This window comes from Stegodyphus dumicola, chromosome X2 (assembly GCF_044657685.1).
Source record: "Stegodyphus dumicola isolate Sdum_Otavi_A_Nest chromosome X2, ASM4465768v1".
Taxonomy (NCBI): Eukaryota; Metazoa; Arthropoda; class Arachnida; order Araneae; family Eresidae; genus Stegodyphus; species Stegodyphus dumicola.
The window spans coordinates 100,302,206-100,322,716 of record NC_140781.1 but is presented as its reverse complement, the minus strand read 5'-3'; the positions used below and the strand labels follow the sequence as shown (position 1 = coordinate 100,322,716).

The 20,511-nt window shown below is 34.0% G+C and overlaps 1 protein-coding gene across 2 annotated transcripts in view; it reads right to left on the bottom strand.

Annotated features, from left to right (window-relative positions):
• The window catches only part of LOC118187840 (uncharacterized), a 279,238-nt gene that overhangs the window by 105,778 nt on the left and 152,949 nt on the right, over positions 1 to 20,511 (bottom strand). For both annotated transcript variants that reach the window (XM_085808803.1, XM_085808802.1), the window contains 2 exons: positions 16,564 to 16,842; positions 15,293 to 15,617 (listed from right to left, as the gene is read on the bottom strand). In XM_085808803.1, coding sequence (XP_085664929.1) covers positions 15,293 to 15,617; positions 16,564 to 16,842 — 604 coding nt within the window. The remainder of the gene's footprint in view (positions 1 to 15,292; positions 15,618 to 16,563; positions 16,843 to 20,511) is intronic.

Genomic DNA, 20,511 nt, shown 5'->3' with positions numbered 1-20,511 from the left:
CTGCTCATGTGGAAACTGATCGATAACTTTTCGTTTAAAATTTGCGTGTTCGTCATAAAACTCTCTTTTATGACTGATAATTAAAATTTGTTTTTGAAAAATTGAAGTTCAGCGAAACTTTTTTTCAATCTACTTTATCGGTTTTACACTTCATCCTTTTAAACGTTGTTTTCAATTTTAGGTATCTGAAGTTTTGTAGTTGAAATCCTTTCGAATTTTAGTCTCATTTATGAAACTAAATGTAATATATTGAATGAAATTTATTACTGGATACTGAAATTTTAATCAATAGTGTTAAAGATATTTCACAGAACAATATTAGCGATAAAGGAATTAGATCTAAGAAATCAACTTAATTCTAAATAAAAGAAAGATATAAAAATATTTACTTTAAAATTTATGAATGTAGACTAAACTTTTATTAACATTCATATTTGGATATTAATTTCTGTCCAAAAATATTTTCTTTTTTGACGTTAGAAACATCTTATCGTTGCATAAAGTTACGGCCCACCAGCGGCTAAGCGGTAAAGACGCTGAACACTGGTAGTTCGGTCCGAGGTTCGAATACCGCGAACGGGCTGGCTGCATGGGCGTTTTCGTGGTTTTCCCCATGTGTAACGTGTATACGAGCCAGTTTTCCTTAGAAAGTCCTCCACAAAGGCATCCGTCGCTTCAGGCAGATAGCTCTCGTGTGCTTTGCCATAATTGAATAATCCAATCCAATTCATAAAGTTACGTCATACTGTAACGTCTAATGTTCTTTGTTCTGTACTATACTTGGTTCTTTTTTAGTATTCTTGGTTCGGTTACATTAAGCTATATCATACTGTAACGTCTAGAATTCACGTACGTCTAGTAACATAGACTACTGCTAGACCTACATAAACGTTTGGATAGCGACTTATCCCTCAAACTAGAAGATGAAACAGCAGGTAAAGTGTGTAAAAGACACTTTTCTTGAACTCCGTTATTTACAAACAGCGCGGACTTATGTGCTTACAATTTCACCATCCACTTGTGGTAAGGAGCTTAATGGAAACAAACTAAATTAAAAGGTAAACCAGAATTTCAAGACTACACAAGTTAATTTAAATTAGCAGGTTGATTCAGAAACCTACAGTGGTGTGATATTAAACGTCGGTGGCAAGAATGATAAGCCGAGATTCAAAATTCAAACAGTTGGTAGAAGTAACAACGTGCGCACTCAATAACGAAAACACGCTCTGAGTAACCTTTTCGCTACTTTAGTTTAAATACACTCTCGTTTACCCAAACTCATTTACATCCTGGCGAGAAAATGCGAGGAAAACTAGAAAGGACAGAAAAGACTAAGAAATTTAAATAACTTTTAAAAATAATAGTATCATATGATTTATCATTTACGCTACCTAACAGATATTGCCATTTCACGAGGCACATGGTCTTCAGTTTTCCTTGACACTGCCTGACAAATTGCTATTTTTTAGAATATTGCAATTCATACTGACATAAGATCTGCAATATATTTTCAAATTGTATTTTCTTAACAAATTATGCAATTTAAAAGAGGTAACTTTATTAAATGTATTCATAGATTTTAAATCTTTCTGTTTGTTGTGATTTAAATTAAAACAGTTTGCTCTGCTTTAGATTATTAAAAAGGCGATAAACTGATTTCTTAATAATAATTTTATTTTTAACAGAAAATTCCAAATGATATAATTTTAAATACTTACGATGTATCCAACTGATAATTACCACCATCTGTAATATTATTGCCATTTTTAAAAGATGTGTATCATGTCCTGTATTACTTTCAAAGATGCAAAATCGTTCTGTTTCATTTCGTTTCTTCTTACTAATTACCCTTTTGATGAAAAAAAAAAACTTAAAAATTGACATAAAACATTCAAAATGTGTGGTTTTATGTTAATTTGTCTCCTCATTTTAAGGATTTTTATGAGTTTGTTCCTCAGTAAATATATTTTAAAACTTTTCTCTAAAAGATTTTTTAAAGACGTAAAACGATCCAGGCTATTTTAAGGGGACCTAGTCAAATTTATATTGGCACGTGCCAGTTGTTTGGTTTGGCTTATTTAATTATAGGGAAGTACGTTAGGGTTATTTGCCTAAAGAGAGAATGCTTTCATGGTGGACTTTCAAAGGAAACTGACTCACATCTACGTTACGCATGAGGGAAATCATTAAAATGCCCATGCAGCTGCCTTGTTAACCCAGAATTGAACTCGGTTGAACTACCAGTGTTCAACGACTTTACCGCTTGGTAAAGTCGTTGAACACTGGTATTCAATCAGGTCCTCGAAAGTGCTAACAGAATGACATTTATGGGGAAATAACGAGATGAACTGATAAAGCTCTCTTATCTGAACGGTAAAAATGCTGCCGAAAACAGTGCGAAATCATAAACTAAGACGAGGCCTATGTTTCGTAAAAACTGTAAGATGTTTTGTAAAAAATTTGAAGAAACTAGATGCACATGTGATAAGCCGCGATCCGGACGGCCATTGAAGTTTCTGCTGAAGTACATACACTTTGTAAGAAAAAAATCGATGCACCAAGAAGGAGTTGTCCGATGGAGACAAAAATTGCTGGATAGGAACATTATGTACAGAATAGAAAATAATTTAAATTTCAGAATAATTGAATGATTTATTTCAGAGTTATACCGTTACAAAATAAAGGGCTCAATAAGGTGTTGACTCACCTCTAGCCTGGATGCAAAAAGTTGCCACACGGCGTGGTATAGACTGATAAAGCTCCCGGATGTTCTCCTGCGGTATTTCTTGCCAAATTTTGCTCCAACTGTCGAGCTAGGTCATCAACATTCCATGGTAGATACAGTCGCCTTCCCATCATATCCCAGACATGTTCGATGGGAGACAGATCAAACACTTCCTTGGCTAGCTGTAAGACAGTTCATAGCAACACGTGCCGTATGTGATTTGGTATTATTATCTTGCTGAAAAATAAGGTCAGGGTACTGTAAAAGGAACGGTAACAAAACAGGTCTCAGAATGCCATCGACGTACCGCTGTGCTGTAAGTGTACCTCTAATGACGACCAAAGGGGTCTGGCTATCAAGGGAAATGGCATCCCCGACCATAACTTCTGGCTGAGGGCCTGCGTGGAGCGCAATAGTGAAAGCAAGATCGGCACGCTACTCTGGGCGTCTCCAGACACGTCATCGATGATCGTCACGACAGAGTTGGAAGCGGGATTAGTCACTAAAGACTATACGTCCCCAGTCAGCTTCATTCCAACCTGATCGGGCCAAGCACCACTGTAACCTGGCTCGACAGTGTACAGGCATGAGTGGCAGGTGACGTAACGGTCGATACGAGCAAAGATCTCGCTCTATCAGCCGTCTGCGAATAGTCATGGTGAACACTCATGTGCGGGACGCACGTCTGATTGTTGATAGCGATCGATTAATCAAGCTCTGTGACAGCTGATCGGACAATCATTCTGTCCTCTCGATCTGTTGTTTCCCTAAGTCGACCACTCCATCATTACCCTGAAATCTGCCATTGTCCACTCATTCTTGCCAGCATCTTCTAATCGCCGCACTGCTTCGACTCATATAACTAGCAATTCTCAGATTTGCCCAACCTATATCTTTCAATACATTGATACGACCTTTTCCAAACTCTGACAGTTTCTCGTAATGAGCTCAAATCCTGCGGCGAGGCTTTTTTTCAGTCGTTGAAAGGTATCCTAAAGCGCAATGTAACAGAAATTTTAAGAGCAGTTCAAGAACAGCTCTTTATATACATCTGCTGGATGTGCAGATGCGATGCGCTGGAGATCGCACTATTCATTTATTGATACCAAATTTTAATCATTTGCATATTTGATCAAAACATTTATGCATACGAAATTTCAAAGCAATCGGATGATTCCTTCTTGGTGTGTCTTGTTATTAGAGTGTAATACGATTACTGCAGGTCTATTGGATAATGCAAGAAGTGCTGTCCTTAGTTTGGATGCACCGAAAATCACAGTCCTCAAGCCTCTGCGCTCTGTTCTGCGGATGTTGCCTTATCGATACCAGCCTGCCCAGATATTCCAACCTTGCGAAATTTTTTCTCATCAGATATGATGAAGTTAGGAAGTGGCCGCTGCCGATATTATGGATAGATGAGGCACAAGTTTCCTTAACTGGGAACGTAAACTCAAAGATCTCCGTTTACTGAGTTGATGAAAATTCTCCCGATGTCGAACTAGCGCCTTTTATACGAAGCTAAAGTGACTGTGCTGTGTGGCATCGCAAGCTCACTGTTTCTCGGTCCGTACTTCTTCTAAGAGGTCATTTCAAAGCGTGTTTTATGACAAATGCTGGATATACAACAATGTTCCGAACTATGTAATTCCAGAACTGTAGCAGTGAATTGTCGTTCATGATATTGTATGGATGCCAGATGCTGCTCCTTCACCCATCGCCAAATGTGTTCGGCCAGTTCTATAGCAGCACTTTAGAGATAGGATCATCTCCGGTAAATTTGCAGTTCCGTGGCTACCGCAATCCCAAGACTTCAGTCTGATGAATTTCTGGCTCTAATGGGGTTATCTGAAATCTAATGTGTGCACATGAAATTCAGGAATTTCTCATAACTGAACGATGCCATAAAAAGTGAAGTTATACAGTTTCCTATTGCGATGTTAGTTCGCCATTATTATCAGCAATTTCCCGCCTGCAGTGCGTTATCGTCTGCGCAGGTGGGCTCGTTAAATGCTTTTAAAAGCTCTATTCTTTTAAATCATCAACGTCTGGAGCATACACCTTCAAATAACAATATCCGAAATTTCATTTCGATTGGTTGCCACCCTTTAAAAGAGTCTTTTAGTATGGGGGCCATCTGTTGGGTGGTGATGGTAAGGTCTGTTCAGCCGCGCGAGTGTAGTCTATTGAATGTTGGCGGTGCATTCAAACGATTGTGAATGACGAGGTTACTGCTGTGAACAAAGTCCTCGAGGATGCGGCCTTTAGGAGCTGTGATTGCCTAGCCTCAGGTGGTGCTGTGTGCATTAAAATGTCCAGCAAATAGTATGTTAGCTATTCGGTGCTATCTCATCAATCGTTGTCTGCGTTCTAATGTGGGATCTGTTTCTTCTGTTGGTGGATAGTAGATTGAAACCAGCACCACTGTTAGATTTAGTACCTCTAATAGTATTCCTACAAAGTCCCTTTCGGCTGCTATCATTATTGGTGACCATTTGGGGTTGCAGTTTGCTATAAATGCTCTTGGTGGTTGATCGATATTTTCTTTTTGATAAATGCTACATTGTAAGGGGAAGTCGAATGCTTTACCATTCCTGCAGTTTGGTTCTTGACCTAAGATTATGTCTATTTGTTCCTCTGCAGCGTAGAGAGCTGTCTGCGATGTTGCTCCACGTGCACGTTGTAGGTTGATCTGCAGGCACCTGGCTTCTGATTGCCGTTCCGACTGCATTATATTAAGTGCATCTTTTGTCGTTGATGGATCATTGATCTGCTTACTGTTTTCACCTAACGAGGTCGGGCAAGCTGGTCTGTCATTAATAATCCGTATTGCTGCGCATTGTATCGACTGCTCGCTGGTAGACTGGACATTCGTTAGCATAAGTCGGGTGAAGGAAGTTGTACCTTGTGCCCCATGTACAGTTTGAGTCCCTGCAGTTAATACATGAGGGCCGCTCAGCTGTACAACCTCAAGTTGGATACGGGCAGGAGTAGAAGCCGCAGAAGACCTTCTCTGATCTGCATGCGTCTTGACTGTGCCCGAACTGCTAGCAGCGATAGCATCGTCTGATCCCAATGAATTCAGAGATGCCATGGGATTGCCTTGCAATGAAGATGCGTCGGGCTTTGGTTACGGCGGCAAATCCTTCTGCTGCGTATTCGGTAATCCACTTGACTGTCTTTGGTCGCCTTTCTTTAAGTCGGAATACCTCCTTGTACAAAGTTGTTGTACTAAGCTCCGGAGATGATCTCCTCCGGTTTGGTGCTCTCAGGAACGTTGTGGATGGCAATCCTCGGTCGTCGTTGTTAGCGTCTCTTGACGTCGACATCTATGTTGGCTTTTGTATATGCTCTTGCAGTTGGTCAAGTTCCTCTGCTGTCCGGCGGAATACCTCTAATCATCCGTGTGGCGTAGGCTGGATCTATTCCACTGTGATTGGAATCTTTGTAAGGGGAACCTTTGCTTGTAGTACTTTCCTTAGCTCTCCAGTGGGTTTCTTAGTTGGTGGGCTTGATTATGATGCTGAGTTTAAAAAGTCCAGCGTCGGCCCTGAATCCCACTACCCGCTTTTTAGGAATATCATTTTAAAAATTATTAAATATATAATGCCCGAGCGCCGAACAAAAGGCGCAACAAAATGAAGGCTAAAATTAGTTATCCAAGAAAATAAGAAAATTAGTTCTTAAACTATTATGAAATATTATATATTAAGATTGTTATTATTTATTAAGAAAGAATGAGAAAACTTAAGAATAAGAAAAATAAGAATTTAAGAATAATAAGCACTAATTTATTAAGATTACTATTATTATTTATTAAGAAAATTAAATTTCACTGTCACGGTAACCGAGAGAGCTCTATTGCTTTAAATCAACATAATATTAACCGCATATCTTTAAATAACAATATATGAAATTTCATTTTGTTTCGTTGAGCGGATAGGCCGCTAGGGCTTCATATAACGGGGAAATCTTTTTATGACCATCCTGTTTATACATAGAGAGTAATGTGTTTTAATATAAGGCTTGAGTTTGCACTGATGCAGTTGGAATTGGGGGAAGGAATTTTCGTGTTATCTCCATTATGTAACAGAATTTATCTGCACGATAGCCTAACATGTTTAATACCGCATGAACTGCATGAACTAAATTGCTCTTATTACTGAATCATTTAATAATTACTCTTATTACTTAGTACATTAATTATGATTCGTATACTGCATGAATTAAATTACTCTTATTATGATTGATCTATATAATAAAATCATACTAATAATTATGGTCTTTATTATAGGTTATCAACAACTGCTTTTCGCGACCGTTTTGGGATGTATCGTTTAAGACTAGATTCTCATCATTCTAATAAAACACAGTTCATGACATGAAAGGATTCAGGTTAATTTCTTCGGTAGGAAGTTTTGATATGTCTTACATTTTTAATTAATTTGTCAAATCAAGAAAGATTTTATTTCCTGAGCTTGACCTTTATCTATTTGCTTATTGATTACTCGTGTAAAATATCTTTTCTGAAAGATTTTAATAAATAATTAACAGTTATATAGTAATTAGAAATACGTATTAAATTACACAAAAATGTTTGAGAAAGTGCTCTTCATGCAGTTTCTTAAGCTGTTTAGTTTTGCAAGTTTTAATGAATGATTTTTTCAGCTATGCTAAAATGCCTTTGATGCTTTATGATTTTCTGCTTGAAATATTTCATAGCTTCTTACATTTCAACTGACTTGAAGACAACTGTATCTTCAGCACTGTTTGTATTTTCCTGCTATCGCAGTACCTGAATTAGACTTCACAGACGAAGGCGATACTTTTTAAGTGGTTAATGTACGCGAATTCTGTGTGAGATTGTTTTTATTATTAAGGAAAATCTCTGGTTTAGTTAAAACCTTACAGACATTTCTTGGAAAAAAGTGATGGAAGGAAAGGAAAAAGAAAGTGGTTTATTCAATGCGAGAGAAATTAATAAAATTATTTGCATTTTCTTTATGTCTTTCATTCACTAAGGCTAATAGTAGTGTTACTGAGTTAAGATAAATGTTAACAGGTTTAATCGTGCAATTATTTTCTTTCTTTTCAATAATGTAACTGAATCTTTAACCACGTGGGCTGTGTAACAGCGCCCTCCCTAATAAAAATTAAGAAGGGACAAATTGGTAACCTTATAGAGACATTAGGTTATTTCGAAACAGGATAGATGAAAAATGAGCAATGCCCTCGCCGGGACTCGAACCACGGACCTCTCGAATACGCGCCGTGTGTGCTGACCACTACACCACTAAGGCATTCTAAGAAGGAGGGAGAAATACCTTAACAACTAGGGCAGTATTTTTTTCATTTGGCAAGCTTCCGGCTTCGATACTCGTCTAGAAAAGTTGTCTTCAAACTGTTTTCCGCGGAACGCTCGGGTTCAATGCAATTTCTTTAAGGGTTCAACAATTTCAGAAAGACACTTTTAATATCACGTAGACAATAAAACTAAAGGTCTAAAATAATGATATTTTTAAAATTTCTATTGTTTTTATCATTTAATACTATACGATGCAGATCACTTTTTATGTACGAAATTGTAATGAAACAATGAGTTTTTCTTGCAAGGTGCACGGTGTGCGTAACAAAGTTTGAATAAAGTTTACCTAAATAAGTAACAAGTGTGGCATCATGCTCCAGAATACACATAAACATAAATTTCATATTAAATATTCTAGAAGTCTATTGTATAAAACCTGATGGTCTACAGATATCTTAACTTTACTTCTGAAACTTTCCTCAAACAAGGATAAAACTTTTGAGAAGTAAAAAGAAGGATATTACTGCGATACCCGCTTTAACTAATCTCGCGTGCCATTTTTCACAAGTGCGACACAGATGATTTGTCTCAGAGATTACGAATTTGTACGAAATTTATACGTAACCAAATGTTTGAAATTTCAATAATGGTACATACCTTTGGCAGGACAAGACTGAAAGGAATTTTGTTTTCATAAATAGTTTATTAGAACAATGAATTTATATAATACAGCTAAGAATGTAGTGAAACCAGAACATAGAGAAAGACTGAATGTAGAAAAACTGTTAGCTTTAATGATTTAAGCACATACTTAAATACACATGTATTTTATTTAATGACAAAATTACTAACTGTATTACTTCTTTATTTTTGTGAAATTTAATCATGATTTAAATTCTGAAAACATGCGTTAGTTCGTAGCAGTTAAAACCCTTAATGAGATGTAAAAGGCCATTTTTAGTGATACAACATTAATGAAATGGGAAGAAAATAGCATGTCCGTCACAACGAGGATCTTTTCTTTCATAAGTTATTTCAGAAATCATCTAAAAAGTCGTGAGCACAATTTACAATTTTAAACTAAAACTATAATTCTTTTCTTCCCCCAAAAAGCCACAGTATTCTTAATATCCACTTTTAAGGATTTTGAAGCTATCTGTTAGACGACATGCATTTCCTATCAAACATATGAATGAGATTTCAAAGTGTGCAGTCTGCTACATTAAGCTTATGAACACAACGTAGCAGCATGCATGCAAATAAAAACTAAATTAATCTTACTTTCCCATATATTTCTTTTTCATATTTTCCTTCATCATTATATTTATATTTGCGCATATCAGGAAACTTATATCGTATTATTATATTCATTCCTTTTGCGAACTTTCCTCTTTAATTAAACATTTAAATTATGGGGCAGCAAAGGGTTTTAGCGTCTACTTGTACTCCTAGTCATTTCTTTGAAAGTGTAAAATCTGTTTCAATAATTCCATCTCATTTATTATCTTACTTAACACGTTCAGCACACGTGATAAAAATAATGGAATATTAAATTTTTAAACAAGCGTTCAGCTGATACTGTCTATGTAGCGCATGCTACTTCAAAATTCTGGGCTATGTGTAGTAATATTTATCATGCTTTGTCCTTCAAATTGTGTGAAAAAATGAAATATTTAGCTGCTATGACACAGCAACAAACGAGGCCTGACTATCCGGGCTGTTCTGATACTTTCAATGTTTCGTTTTGAAATTAAAACTTTATAACTTTCCCCTGAAATTTATATTAAAAGAAGTAAATAAATAAATAAAATAAAACAATAAAACTTAAATAAATAAAAGAAAATTAAATTATCAATCGATATAGTATTCGATTTTCATGAGAATTAATGCAGTCTATAAAACTACCATTAATAAATGAGTACATACAGAGAGAGAAAAAAAGAAATATTCACCAAAAAGAATAGATGGAAATAACAGGTAAATTTAGTTTGCATAATATGAAATACAATAAAAATTTCATTTACATATTATTTATGCTAAACGGAAATCAAGATCCTTCTGGCTGTTACAAGCATTAAATAACACTAAAAATCAAACTGGAAAAGAAATACGCAAATCTAAAATCTTAAATTAGGCATAAAAGTAACCTACGCTTAGCGTAGAGTTTGAATTATATCGATTTTGAGGACCGTCAGGAATACATTTCTCTTTCCACGAGCAACAGCCACTTTGCCTCTAACGTCTCCAAAATTAAAAAATGATGTATGATTTCTTCGTCAACTGTATGTTTTTTAATAACGAAAAAGAACTGAAATAAAAACGTATTACCGCGATTTTTACACAAACGTATTGCAGCAAATTTTACATGAAGCATGCTGCAAAAAGTGACGTAGTGCAAAATATTACAAATTCATTTTTCCGTATCTAAATTGCCATTACATTTCATACCATTCTAGTCATTGCTGCAGTTTAAACGCTATATACTGAGTTGCATATATCAGTCATACTCAGAATTTTCACAGAATTAGCTCTCAGTTATTTCAGTCACTCAGTATTAGCTCTCAGTTATTTCAGTCACTCAGTATTAGCTCTCAGTTATTTCAGTCACTCAGTATTAGCTCTCAGTTATTTTATGCTCATAATATACTTACAAACAGGTGTATTGATGCAAGGAATGGCATACGAAGGGAACGCGTATTTTATATTAGAGCTCCGAAAAACAGCAAATATTAGGAAGAACTAAAAATTTTAATTATATTATAATTATAATCAGATCATTAAGATAAATACGAATAATCCAGTTGATACATTGTTACACTATTTTACTAGCTGATTATTGTAAATGGATATTTTAAAGGTTCCTCTAAAACAACAAACACTTGAGCCGAAATATTTGATGTAATTAATAGACATAAAACAGTTGAAAATGGCTTTTTCAATTCTAAGACATTTAGACAGAATCGTAATCCTAGCGCTTTGACTCTTAACAATAATAGGTCTTTTATGTTACTGCTTTAGCTACAGAGAAATTGAATAATTAATTTTATCAAGAGAGATGTTTCAAATAATTTCTGACTAAATTATATAAAACTTCTCAAAGCGGCCTAAATAAGCAATATTCTTATAAAATAGTTAATTCGCTTACTATAAATTTTCTCTTCGTGTTAGTCCATTTTCTTGGCTAATGTTATCCGATACACTTTCACGTGATTAAAGGTTCTGAAATACTAAACTGACAGCCGATCTTCAGCAGAATTTATCAGAACTTTATCAACGTTACTAAGCCAAATTCCACTATTCCTCTAACATTTTAGAGCGGTTTGATATAATAAAGGAGAAACAAACTCAACTAACATAGTGCAGGCCTAAGGCTTGGGCAATAGTTCAGTATTTTTTTTATGATTTACTAGAAATTCATCCCGGTCTGGCAGACGCGCTGTGGATTTTCATTTGGGTAAAAGGCTATTGAATTAATGGGGTCTTCGCTGCAGGTCTAATAGGAATTATCCACAGGCGAGACGTATAATTTGTTAGGAGAGTTAGGCGAGGTACCATCTTTTGTCATTCACTTCAAATAAATGCAGACCAAGTCAGTTATAGTCAATACTGACAAATCTCAATTTAAATCGAATGTAACTCATTAGTTCAGTTAATGAGAAATGTATGAATGAGATTAGCATCATAATTTTCCTTCACTGTTTTATGAAAAATTTCAAAATGTTTCGCAGATTACCTTCTGGTTTCTTGAAAATGTTCAATTAATAATTTTTTTCATTTGATTGAAATGAAAAAGTTACCGAAATAATAAAGAGAAGAGAATATATATAAATATTTATAAAGTTTAGGTGGGAGCTACTTTTGTAATAAATATTTATGCAGTGCCAAAGAAGTCTGGTATAGGTTCGTGGGAATGCATAGAGCTTTTCTAGTTAACTATTGTTAATATAGATTTGAATTTTAATAAATTCAAAAAGTCACTGAGATATATTTAAACATTAGAATTAAACCATAATATCTGACTTGGATGAAGAGTATCAACGGTACTTTTCCGTTTCGCCGGCGCAAATCTCGCCAAGCAGACTTTATTGGCGACAACATACAGTATACCCATAAAAAATATTAAAAAAATTTTAGTTTTAACAATTCTTTTTTTGAAGGCATAAACATTTTAATATCGCTTAAAACTTTATAAAAAGCCAATAAATAAAGACAATAAATTTGTAAAAAGACATTAATTTAAGAATTTACTATGCTTTCACGGTTCAACATTTCTGATTCGTCGGTTCATATCACGTGACCCCAAGCGATCTCATCTCACGTAAACTACTCTACAAAAATCTAATGCTCTCAGTAATTATCTACATGAATTTCAAGTTAAATCTTAATTTGGAACACAAGTTTAAATGCAAGAAATATTTCAATGCGTACGAATAGCTTACTCAGAAATTATGTAAAACTGCAGTGCTTTACTTCACTAATGCATTCTCATTAGAATTGATGAATTTAACCCTTGACTTTCCTTTTCTATATTTTCGGCTTCGGGTAAGAGTTGTGATTGCATCCTAATTGACTTAATTACCGAAAATGGCCTTAGACATAAAACTGAACTATCTGATAAAAATTCTATGTAATTATATTCCAGTATTAAAAGAAACAATCAATCTGATAAGAAAAAGCTGCGACTTGTTTTGAAAATGAGGCGTAAAAGGTTACCAGCGAGAATATTCCGTTTGACATCGGTTGTACCATTATTGGCGACTTTATCGCTTGCGCCGGCAAAACGGAAAAGTACCGTATCAACATATGTTGTCTTCAAAAAAAAAAAAAAAAAAAAAATGGCAGAACGGTTCTCCTTTATGTGTTTGTATCTGTGCTTAGCGACATGATTCAGGGCAGTGAAATAGAAACTTAACTATTTCTTTGATTAATGTGTATGGTTATAATTGATCTGAAAATAAGTCCTGCAGACCCTACATACTATACAAGATAGCGAGTTATCGCTATGTCTGAAGTAGTCCCAAACTAGGTTTTAAAAGAGGTTTCGAAGTTTTATTCGTTTTTCTGAAAAATAATTTCATGCCACAGCCAAACATTTATAGCTTGAAAATAATTTTTTATTTAGATGACGTAAACGGTAAAATGTGTTCGAGCATAAATAGTTATTTTGGAATTTTCATCCTTAGTAAAAATTAATTAGCTGAAGTATATTTATCAGGTATGCCAGAGCCTCGATTTCATTGGCAATTTTAATTTTAAGACTTATCTTTTTATTATCTAGAATCTACTTTAGTTTCGAACTTCATTATGAACAACTACTATATGAACTATATGAATTATATGAACAAGTACTTATTAATTAGAGAAACAGATAGCCTCTCATCTTTCTCAGATAAAATTCCCGAAGAAGCATCTCGATATAGCTGTTACTTAGGCCTTTATAGAGCAGCCTTCGGAATTTATAATAACACCTTAATTTTCCATAATTAGTAAAATACTTGAAGTATTTGTTCTTGGGCTCATTCTGAAAAACAAAATCAGCAACTATACCGTTACGTTTGTTATTACGCTTTATTCATAATTGCCGAATTGTTTCCTCTGCTGTACCTCTGGAAACTCCTGAATTTAAAGTAACATACAAACAACGCTTCGAAAGACCCACCGAAGATAAAGTCATGCATCTTAAATTTCATTTAAACACTTATCATTCTATTTGTATTTTGATTAACTTCAGTTGCTTAAAAAGAGAACATTAAATCTTCATATGCAAGTTAAAATTTTAAAATTAATAGTCTAAGACTTAATTATTTAAGGATGCATAAATTATAGAATTAATATAGAATTAACTCTACGATTTTATAATGAAGCTTTGATTAAATATACTATATATGCTGACGTATAATTTCTTTCGCGTGTATCTCATGGCTTGATTTCATAGTATAACATACGGAATGTATAATTTTGAATGTGAATGCGAAAAACCCGATTATAACGATTATTATCAAATGCGAAAAACTCGATTATAACAACTAGATGTTACAAGATAAAATACCATGTACAGATTTTACAGCTATTTAGCTTCATAAACAGATACATTGTGGTAATTCATTTTAAACGTGTGGTGAATAACCACAGTTGAAACTGAATATAATCGTTTAAAAAGTGTGCAATTTAAATGCGACGGGCAGCAAAAATGATGACGCACTACGGGCGAGTGATGAAGAGAAGGAACATGAACATGGATTGAAAGGTTGGAATCTCTATGATGAAATGGTAATTAGCGAGGATGAGGTTTTAGAGTCAGAGGATAATGATTAATGTGATAAAATTTCGAATAAAGTTTATTTTAGCATTTGTTTTCTGAAGTGATACTTTTCTTTTATTTTATTTTTAAAGTAATTGTTTTTTCGTTTGCTTGGTAATGTAAATTTTTTATCATGTTTGTTTTACAAAATAAAGTTTATTCATTACAAATATCCCTCTCGTTAACCTAACATTTTGTTTTCACAAAAATACATTGCTAACTATAATAAGAACAGCAGTTACGTGTATAATCTATGCATATAATGTATACGACATAATCTACCTGCATAATATACCACTTAAATATTTTAACCCGCAAAATGTCGAGGTTCAATTTAATGACTGATTTTTCGGGACATCGATTTATGCACGATTATGTACAGCATGTTAAACATCACATGGAAGATCCAATGCATTTATTCGAAAATACAGTTTACTGCTGTATTTAAAATGATCAGAAAACACGATAAACACTCTTCTAGATTTGCTATTAAATGGTTATTTACAATTAGCAGAAGAGACAAAACTATAAGTATTTATATCTCTATACATCTTCAAATCCTCATATTCTGAATTACAAAGCATTCTTACCTTAAAACTAGTAATGTTTTTGGTGCTTGAATCTGAGTTTCTCTTTGTCTTGGGAAAGGTATTTTGCGAAAAAAAAATCCTAAAACTATTATTTCCATGCAATAACTTCTAAAGTATAAAATTAGACTTACTCTTGCTATTTCGGAAGATGTAGTGAATGATATAAATTTATACTTTCATAAGCTCTGTTATTAAAATTTACTAATAGAAAGAAAAGCGTTTAAAAGAATTGCGTTCTTTCAGTCAACTACGCGTTTGCTTCAATATTTTTGGATTCATTTTTTTTTTAAATTTCAAACATTATCTAGTGAAAGAGTCTTGAAAATTTATAAAATACAAAATCAGCTTTTAAAATATGATAATGTTATATTTACCATCTACAACGATGAGCTGTTCAGGTAAGATTCCTTGAATTGGCAGATCATTTTGATCTCTTATCCGGAAGGATGGGTCATCATTCCAAATGTAAGCTCCAGTCACTTCCTTCGGTGTCATTTTGCGAAGACACTGCGTGTCCATTGCACAACCAGTTTTCTCCAGAAAATGTGCACGATTGTGATGAGATGAATCCGTAAAAGTGCGATTAAACACCAAGGCGGGGCCCAGAAGCCAAGCGCTGCGAAATGTGTTTTGAAAGTGGGAAGAAGTCATCATAGTCAGTATAGATGCAGCACCTCCGTCCGGTCCAAACACTGTGACCTCCAGAGAGAAAAAAAAACATATTTAGCTTACCTTATATTAGGATAATATTTCCATACACAGAAAATGCTTGGCTCAGCTTTCATATCAGATGATATAGATTACCTTGCAATTTTTTATAAGACAGTCTTGAACAAATAATATGGCAAAAATCCAAGAAATTAAGTATAGCGAAAACTGAAACCAGCTAATTATTTCCTATAAAATTCATTAAATAACAACTAAATTAAGAAGGCTCTAAATAACAGTATTTACGGAAAGAAAGTAACTATTTTCAATAGCGAAAAAAAGACAAAAAATTGTTGCTCAAAAGCCTAATATTTTGTCAATATTTCATCAGTGGTTATAGTTATTGTATTTTGTTGCTTATAAAACTTATAAATTTGTTTGTGGGTTTATTTTTTATTATCATATACTTTGATATGAGAAGACATTTTACAAAGCTATGAGAAAATAAACAAATAAAAAATACCTGTATATCGTTCTTAGAAACTTTTCATTTCAAAAGCAATACATAAAGTTTTTATGTAGAGTTTTTTACAGACTAACTTTTGGAATTCCTGTTGAAATTTCATAGAAAGAGAGTAGTTTTTTTTATAGAACGTTCATGTATGTTAACGATTCTTTTCTTTCTCCAATTTTCTACTTGATTTGATCATGAGATGTTTTGCAGTTTACAAAATAGGTGTAAGATAAAACTAAACATTTTAATCATCTCTACCCAACCTTGTACAAGTTGGCATAATAAATCAGACAGCAAAAATGCAGATGAAATTTCCATACCTTCTCAGCATGTTGTAAGACACGTACTCACCATGGCCAGGGAAGTATAAAATAAGACTGACTACCAATTAATCTAACTAACTCTAACTAACATTCAATACTACATCATATTTAGTATAAAATAAGTTAGCATATGAAACTGAATCTTTTATGCTATACTTACTTTCGTTGGATCTCCTCCAAAATAATGTATATTGTTTCTTATCCATTCCATAGCGACAAGCTGATCCCAAGTACCGTAGTTACCCCTGCTGTCTTCAAGAAAATTGCTCAGTAGTGTATCTAGAGCCAAATACCCCAGAACATGAAGCCTGAAGTTGAAGGAGACAAATACTGTATTCAGGCGATAAGCTAAATGACCGTTTGGACTTAAACCTCTTTGGTGACCACTTCCAAATTGTAGAAAGCCACCGTGGATCCATACCATTACTTCTAATCCAGCCTGAAAATAAAAACAAGAAATTAAACGATATATATTAATTAAGTCTTATAAAAGCACAATAAAATTTGACGCTAAGCGAAATACACACATGAAGAGTTTTAATGCAGGTTTCCTAAGTTTTTTTATTTTTTTATTTTTATAAGAAATGTTTTCTGACGTAATTTAGCTTATAAAGTATTTTCACTTGAACGAAAACGCTATTTCAATTATATCTAATTAAAAAAACCTTTATTTTTTCTCTTCGATCAGTTAAAAATGCGTGTTCTGCAGAGCATTTGTAGAAAACGTGTTGTACTCTTACTTGTTAAACCGTATAATAAGTATTTCGAAAACTAGAATCACAACTACGGGGATGAAAACAACAGGATCACAACTACGCTTATGAATACGAAGAAAAACCCACATGTGAGGCTAGCATTAAGATAAAAAAAATGGTTTGATATTCATTTTGTCTTATTTCATGCACTTCATACATTTCACATTCACCTTTGCTGTCATGATGAACTCACACATTCGGTGCCACTAAATTAAATATATTTGGGAAAAGAGTAATCAGTGTCGATGGTTATTTTATACTCTAAGTTTACACTACAGCTGGAACAAATACAGCAACAAAAAGGGGACAATGTTACAGCTCGATATTTTGACATGAGTGAGCCTAAGATGCATCGATGGAGGGAAAAAAGCAATAACTTCTACAGTAAATGGTAATAAGATAAAGGCTCTTCGTACAAAAACATATAATTAGACACATTTGAAAATATAAGTACATAAATGGAGAAATATTTGTTGTTATGTTATAATCTTGTACACGAAATACTTTAAATATTGCATAAGCAAAAATAATAGCGTTCAAGATAATAGCTGTAATGGTCTTCTTTAAAATGTGAATAGTAGTACATCTATTCGTATGTGCTTTTTAATTGGCTACGTTCTTCGTTATAACCTTCCTTTTAGAAATAATAAATACCCTGTAATTTTACCCTTTCAATGCTCAAGATTAGGCCCAAATAAATACGGTAATTATGTACAAATATTTCCAGACAATTAACATAACAATTCTGAGTCCATCAACACTTCATCCCAGTAAATAACAATCAATCAGGTAACTAAAGACCATCACAATTCTGAAGGATATTACCTTATATTTAACAGTTTTGAGTACCTTTTCTTTTCCAAGATTTCCTCATTTCCTTTTTATCTACTGACACAATTTTTCGCACTGTAACATTTTGCAGCATTATTTACGCTTCATGTTAACATCAATGTAAATTTCAAAACGTCCGCATTTGGTTGAGCTATTCCAATAAAGCATACGTTATTTTATTGAAATAATGTTCTATTGCTGCATTATTTCTGGTAAGCACAGTTCATTTATTAATACTATAGATCTGAAGAAAATATAATTACTCCAACAATTGGAAAAATATCGATCTGTATTGGCTCAGCTTCAGATTTATATTCGGAGAAATGTTTAAGACTGTTACACATCCTTTTTAAATATTCTGTTAATAGAATATTTTTGCTTCGTCAAAATATTTCCTTACAAACGTTAAACCTTTTTCGCTCTGTTCTACATAACAGGCGCATTAATGGTAATATACATATATGATAATACCAAACACGGAACAAAAAACAGCAATTATTTGTTTCAACACGTGGTGAGAATTTTCTAAAACGCGTATCTAGAAGCCACGATTATTTCTGTAGTGAACATATACGTATTTAGATCCCTCAAAAATGTCTCCATGCTCATGTGAGACAGAGCTAGCAAAATTCATAACGATTATTTTAAAAATTCCGAATCTATTTACTGAATTCGGGATATGCCCCAAAACAGATTATTAAACGGGATACTGCATCAGAATTCGAAACCATCTCCTAGAATTAAGATATGCGGGCACTTCACGTTAAAAAAATTTCTCAAAAAGGTCCTGTGTTCAAGAATAATTTTATAGGGCAATGATATAATTTAAAATATTTGTTTCTTTACTACATTTTCTGAAAGCATATAATTCATTAAAGTACCTTATTAAAATTATTTTGGATTATTAGCTTGTTATAACGTGTTAAGGTAAAAATATTTCTCTAGCTACCTTATCTAATTTAAAAATCATTAACGGTATAGAAGCGCCAGTGTTAACTATTCATCAGAAGATAAAGACTTATAATCACGAGAAAGCATGAGAGTTCATATTAGAGTATAACCCAGAATTAGATGCAAATTCTTGCATAATTAGCCCTTTTGTAAATAAATGACCATGAAACTTTAAATTAATGTAAACAAAAGTTTTCATTAATAACATTTAAAGTTTTAATTATTTCTTTAATTAAAAGTTCGTGTAAGTATTTTATTGTTCAACATAAAAGCTTACATTCGAATTATTTACAAAATAAAAACCACTTTTTTAAGAAACACTTATTGCACAGGGAAAGATTTCAGATGCATTTTAATGTTCAATCTATTGAGTCAGCACAAATGTAGTCTTCAAGTATAAGTACGGTGGAAACGTAACTTCCCAGGCCACAAATATTAATTTAGCGACATGTGTGCTACGTCACATCACTGCAAGTCAGCACAGCAGGCAATCAAAGTACCAAAGACATCAATGGGTGAAACAACTGTTCAAGAGAACATCGTCAACGTGAGCCACAAAGAACACACAGCACTGAGTATAAATTGAAATTGGAACATTCCGTAGGACTTGTGGCATGAAACATTAACATCACGATTAGCCCAGTTACCTAACTAATCAACGCATCTTACGCCGGTGGTGCATCAAGTTCTCGGGATATAACACTCGAAAAGGAGCCCTGTTGTCACCGAACGGTGCAAAATTCATATCAAGCCCGGAAGAATATCGTTGAATCTAATTCACAATAAAATGTTTTTGCTATTTTAGCAGGCTTCGTATACGTATATCAAACTATTGTTGTTTGCCCCCTCCACGCCACTGGTAATGTGAGTTGATAGCGGTCGAGAAAGCACGCCGTCGAGAAGTAAGCAGTTCGCTTTTTCTGAGGAATAAATTGCAAGAAAATACCACTGGATTGTCACAGGATAAAAAATTTATACAGCATGACACCCATAAACGATCAACAATGGATGGATTGTGACAAAGAGATGAGCATTAACTAACCGTTCTCTTCACCCACAAAAGATGCTGCTGATTTCAAGATGTTCCAATGTTGGAATGATTCATTGCCTCTTCCTTCGTCGTACCTGAAGTATCAAGGCTAAAGTACATGAAATTCAAAATCAGTATGCCTTCAGATATCCAAAAACGACGAACGGATATCATGTCCTCATGCAACATAACTATAAACTCTCATATGTTGTACAAGGTACAGTACAAATATTCAAGAAATTGCAGTACGATATCCTTCTTCATCTGCCATATTCTTATGGCATCCCTCAATAGTTATCTGCTCTTTCATCATCCTCTCCCATTCTTAGCCAATAAAATTTAGCTAATGGCAAAGGGGATCATTTACAACTGACAATATCTTCACATCACAGGCCCCATCTGTATGTCAATTATTCCAGCTACTGGAAAACTAACGACAAAAGTGTGCGAATGCCGAGAAAGTCTACTTTGATTAACTAAGCATCGAGTTGCATATAAGCATTCTGTACCGCGCCACGCATATAGGGAAAAATTCCTCCTC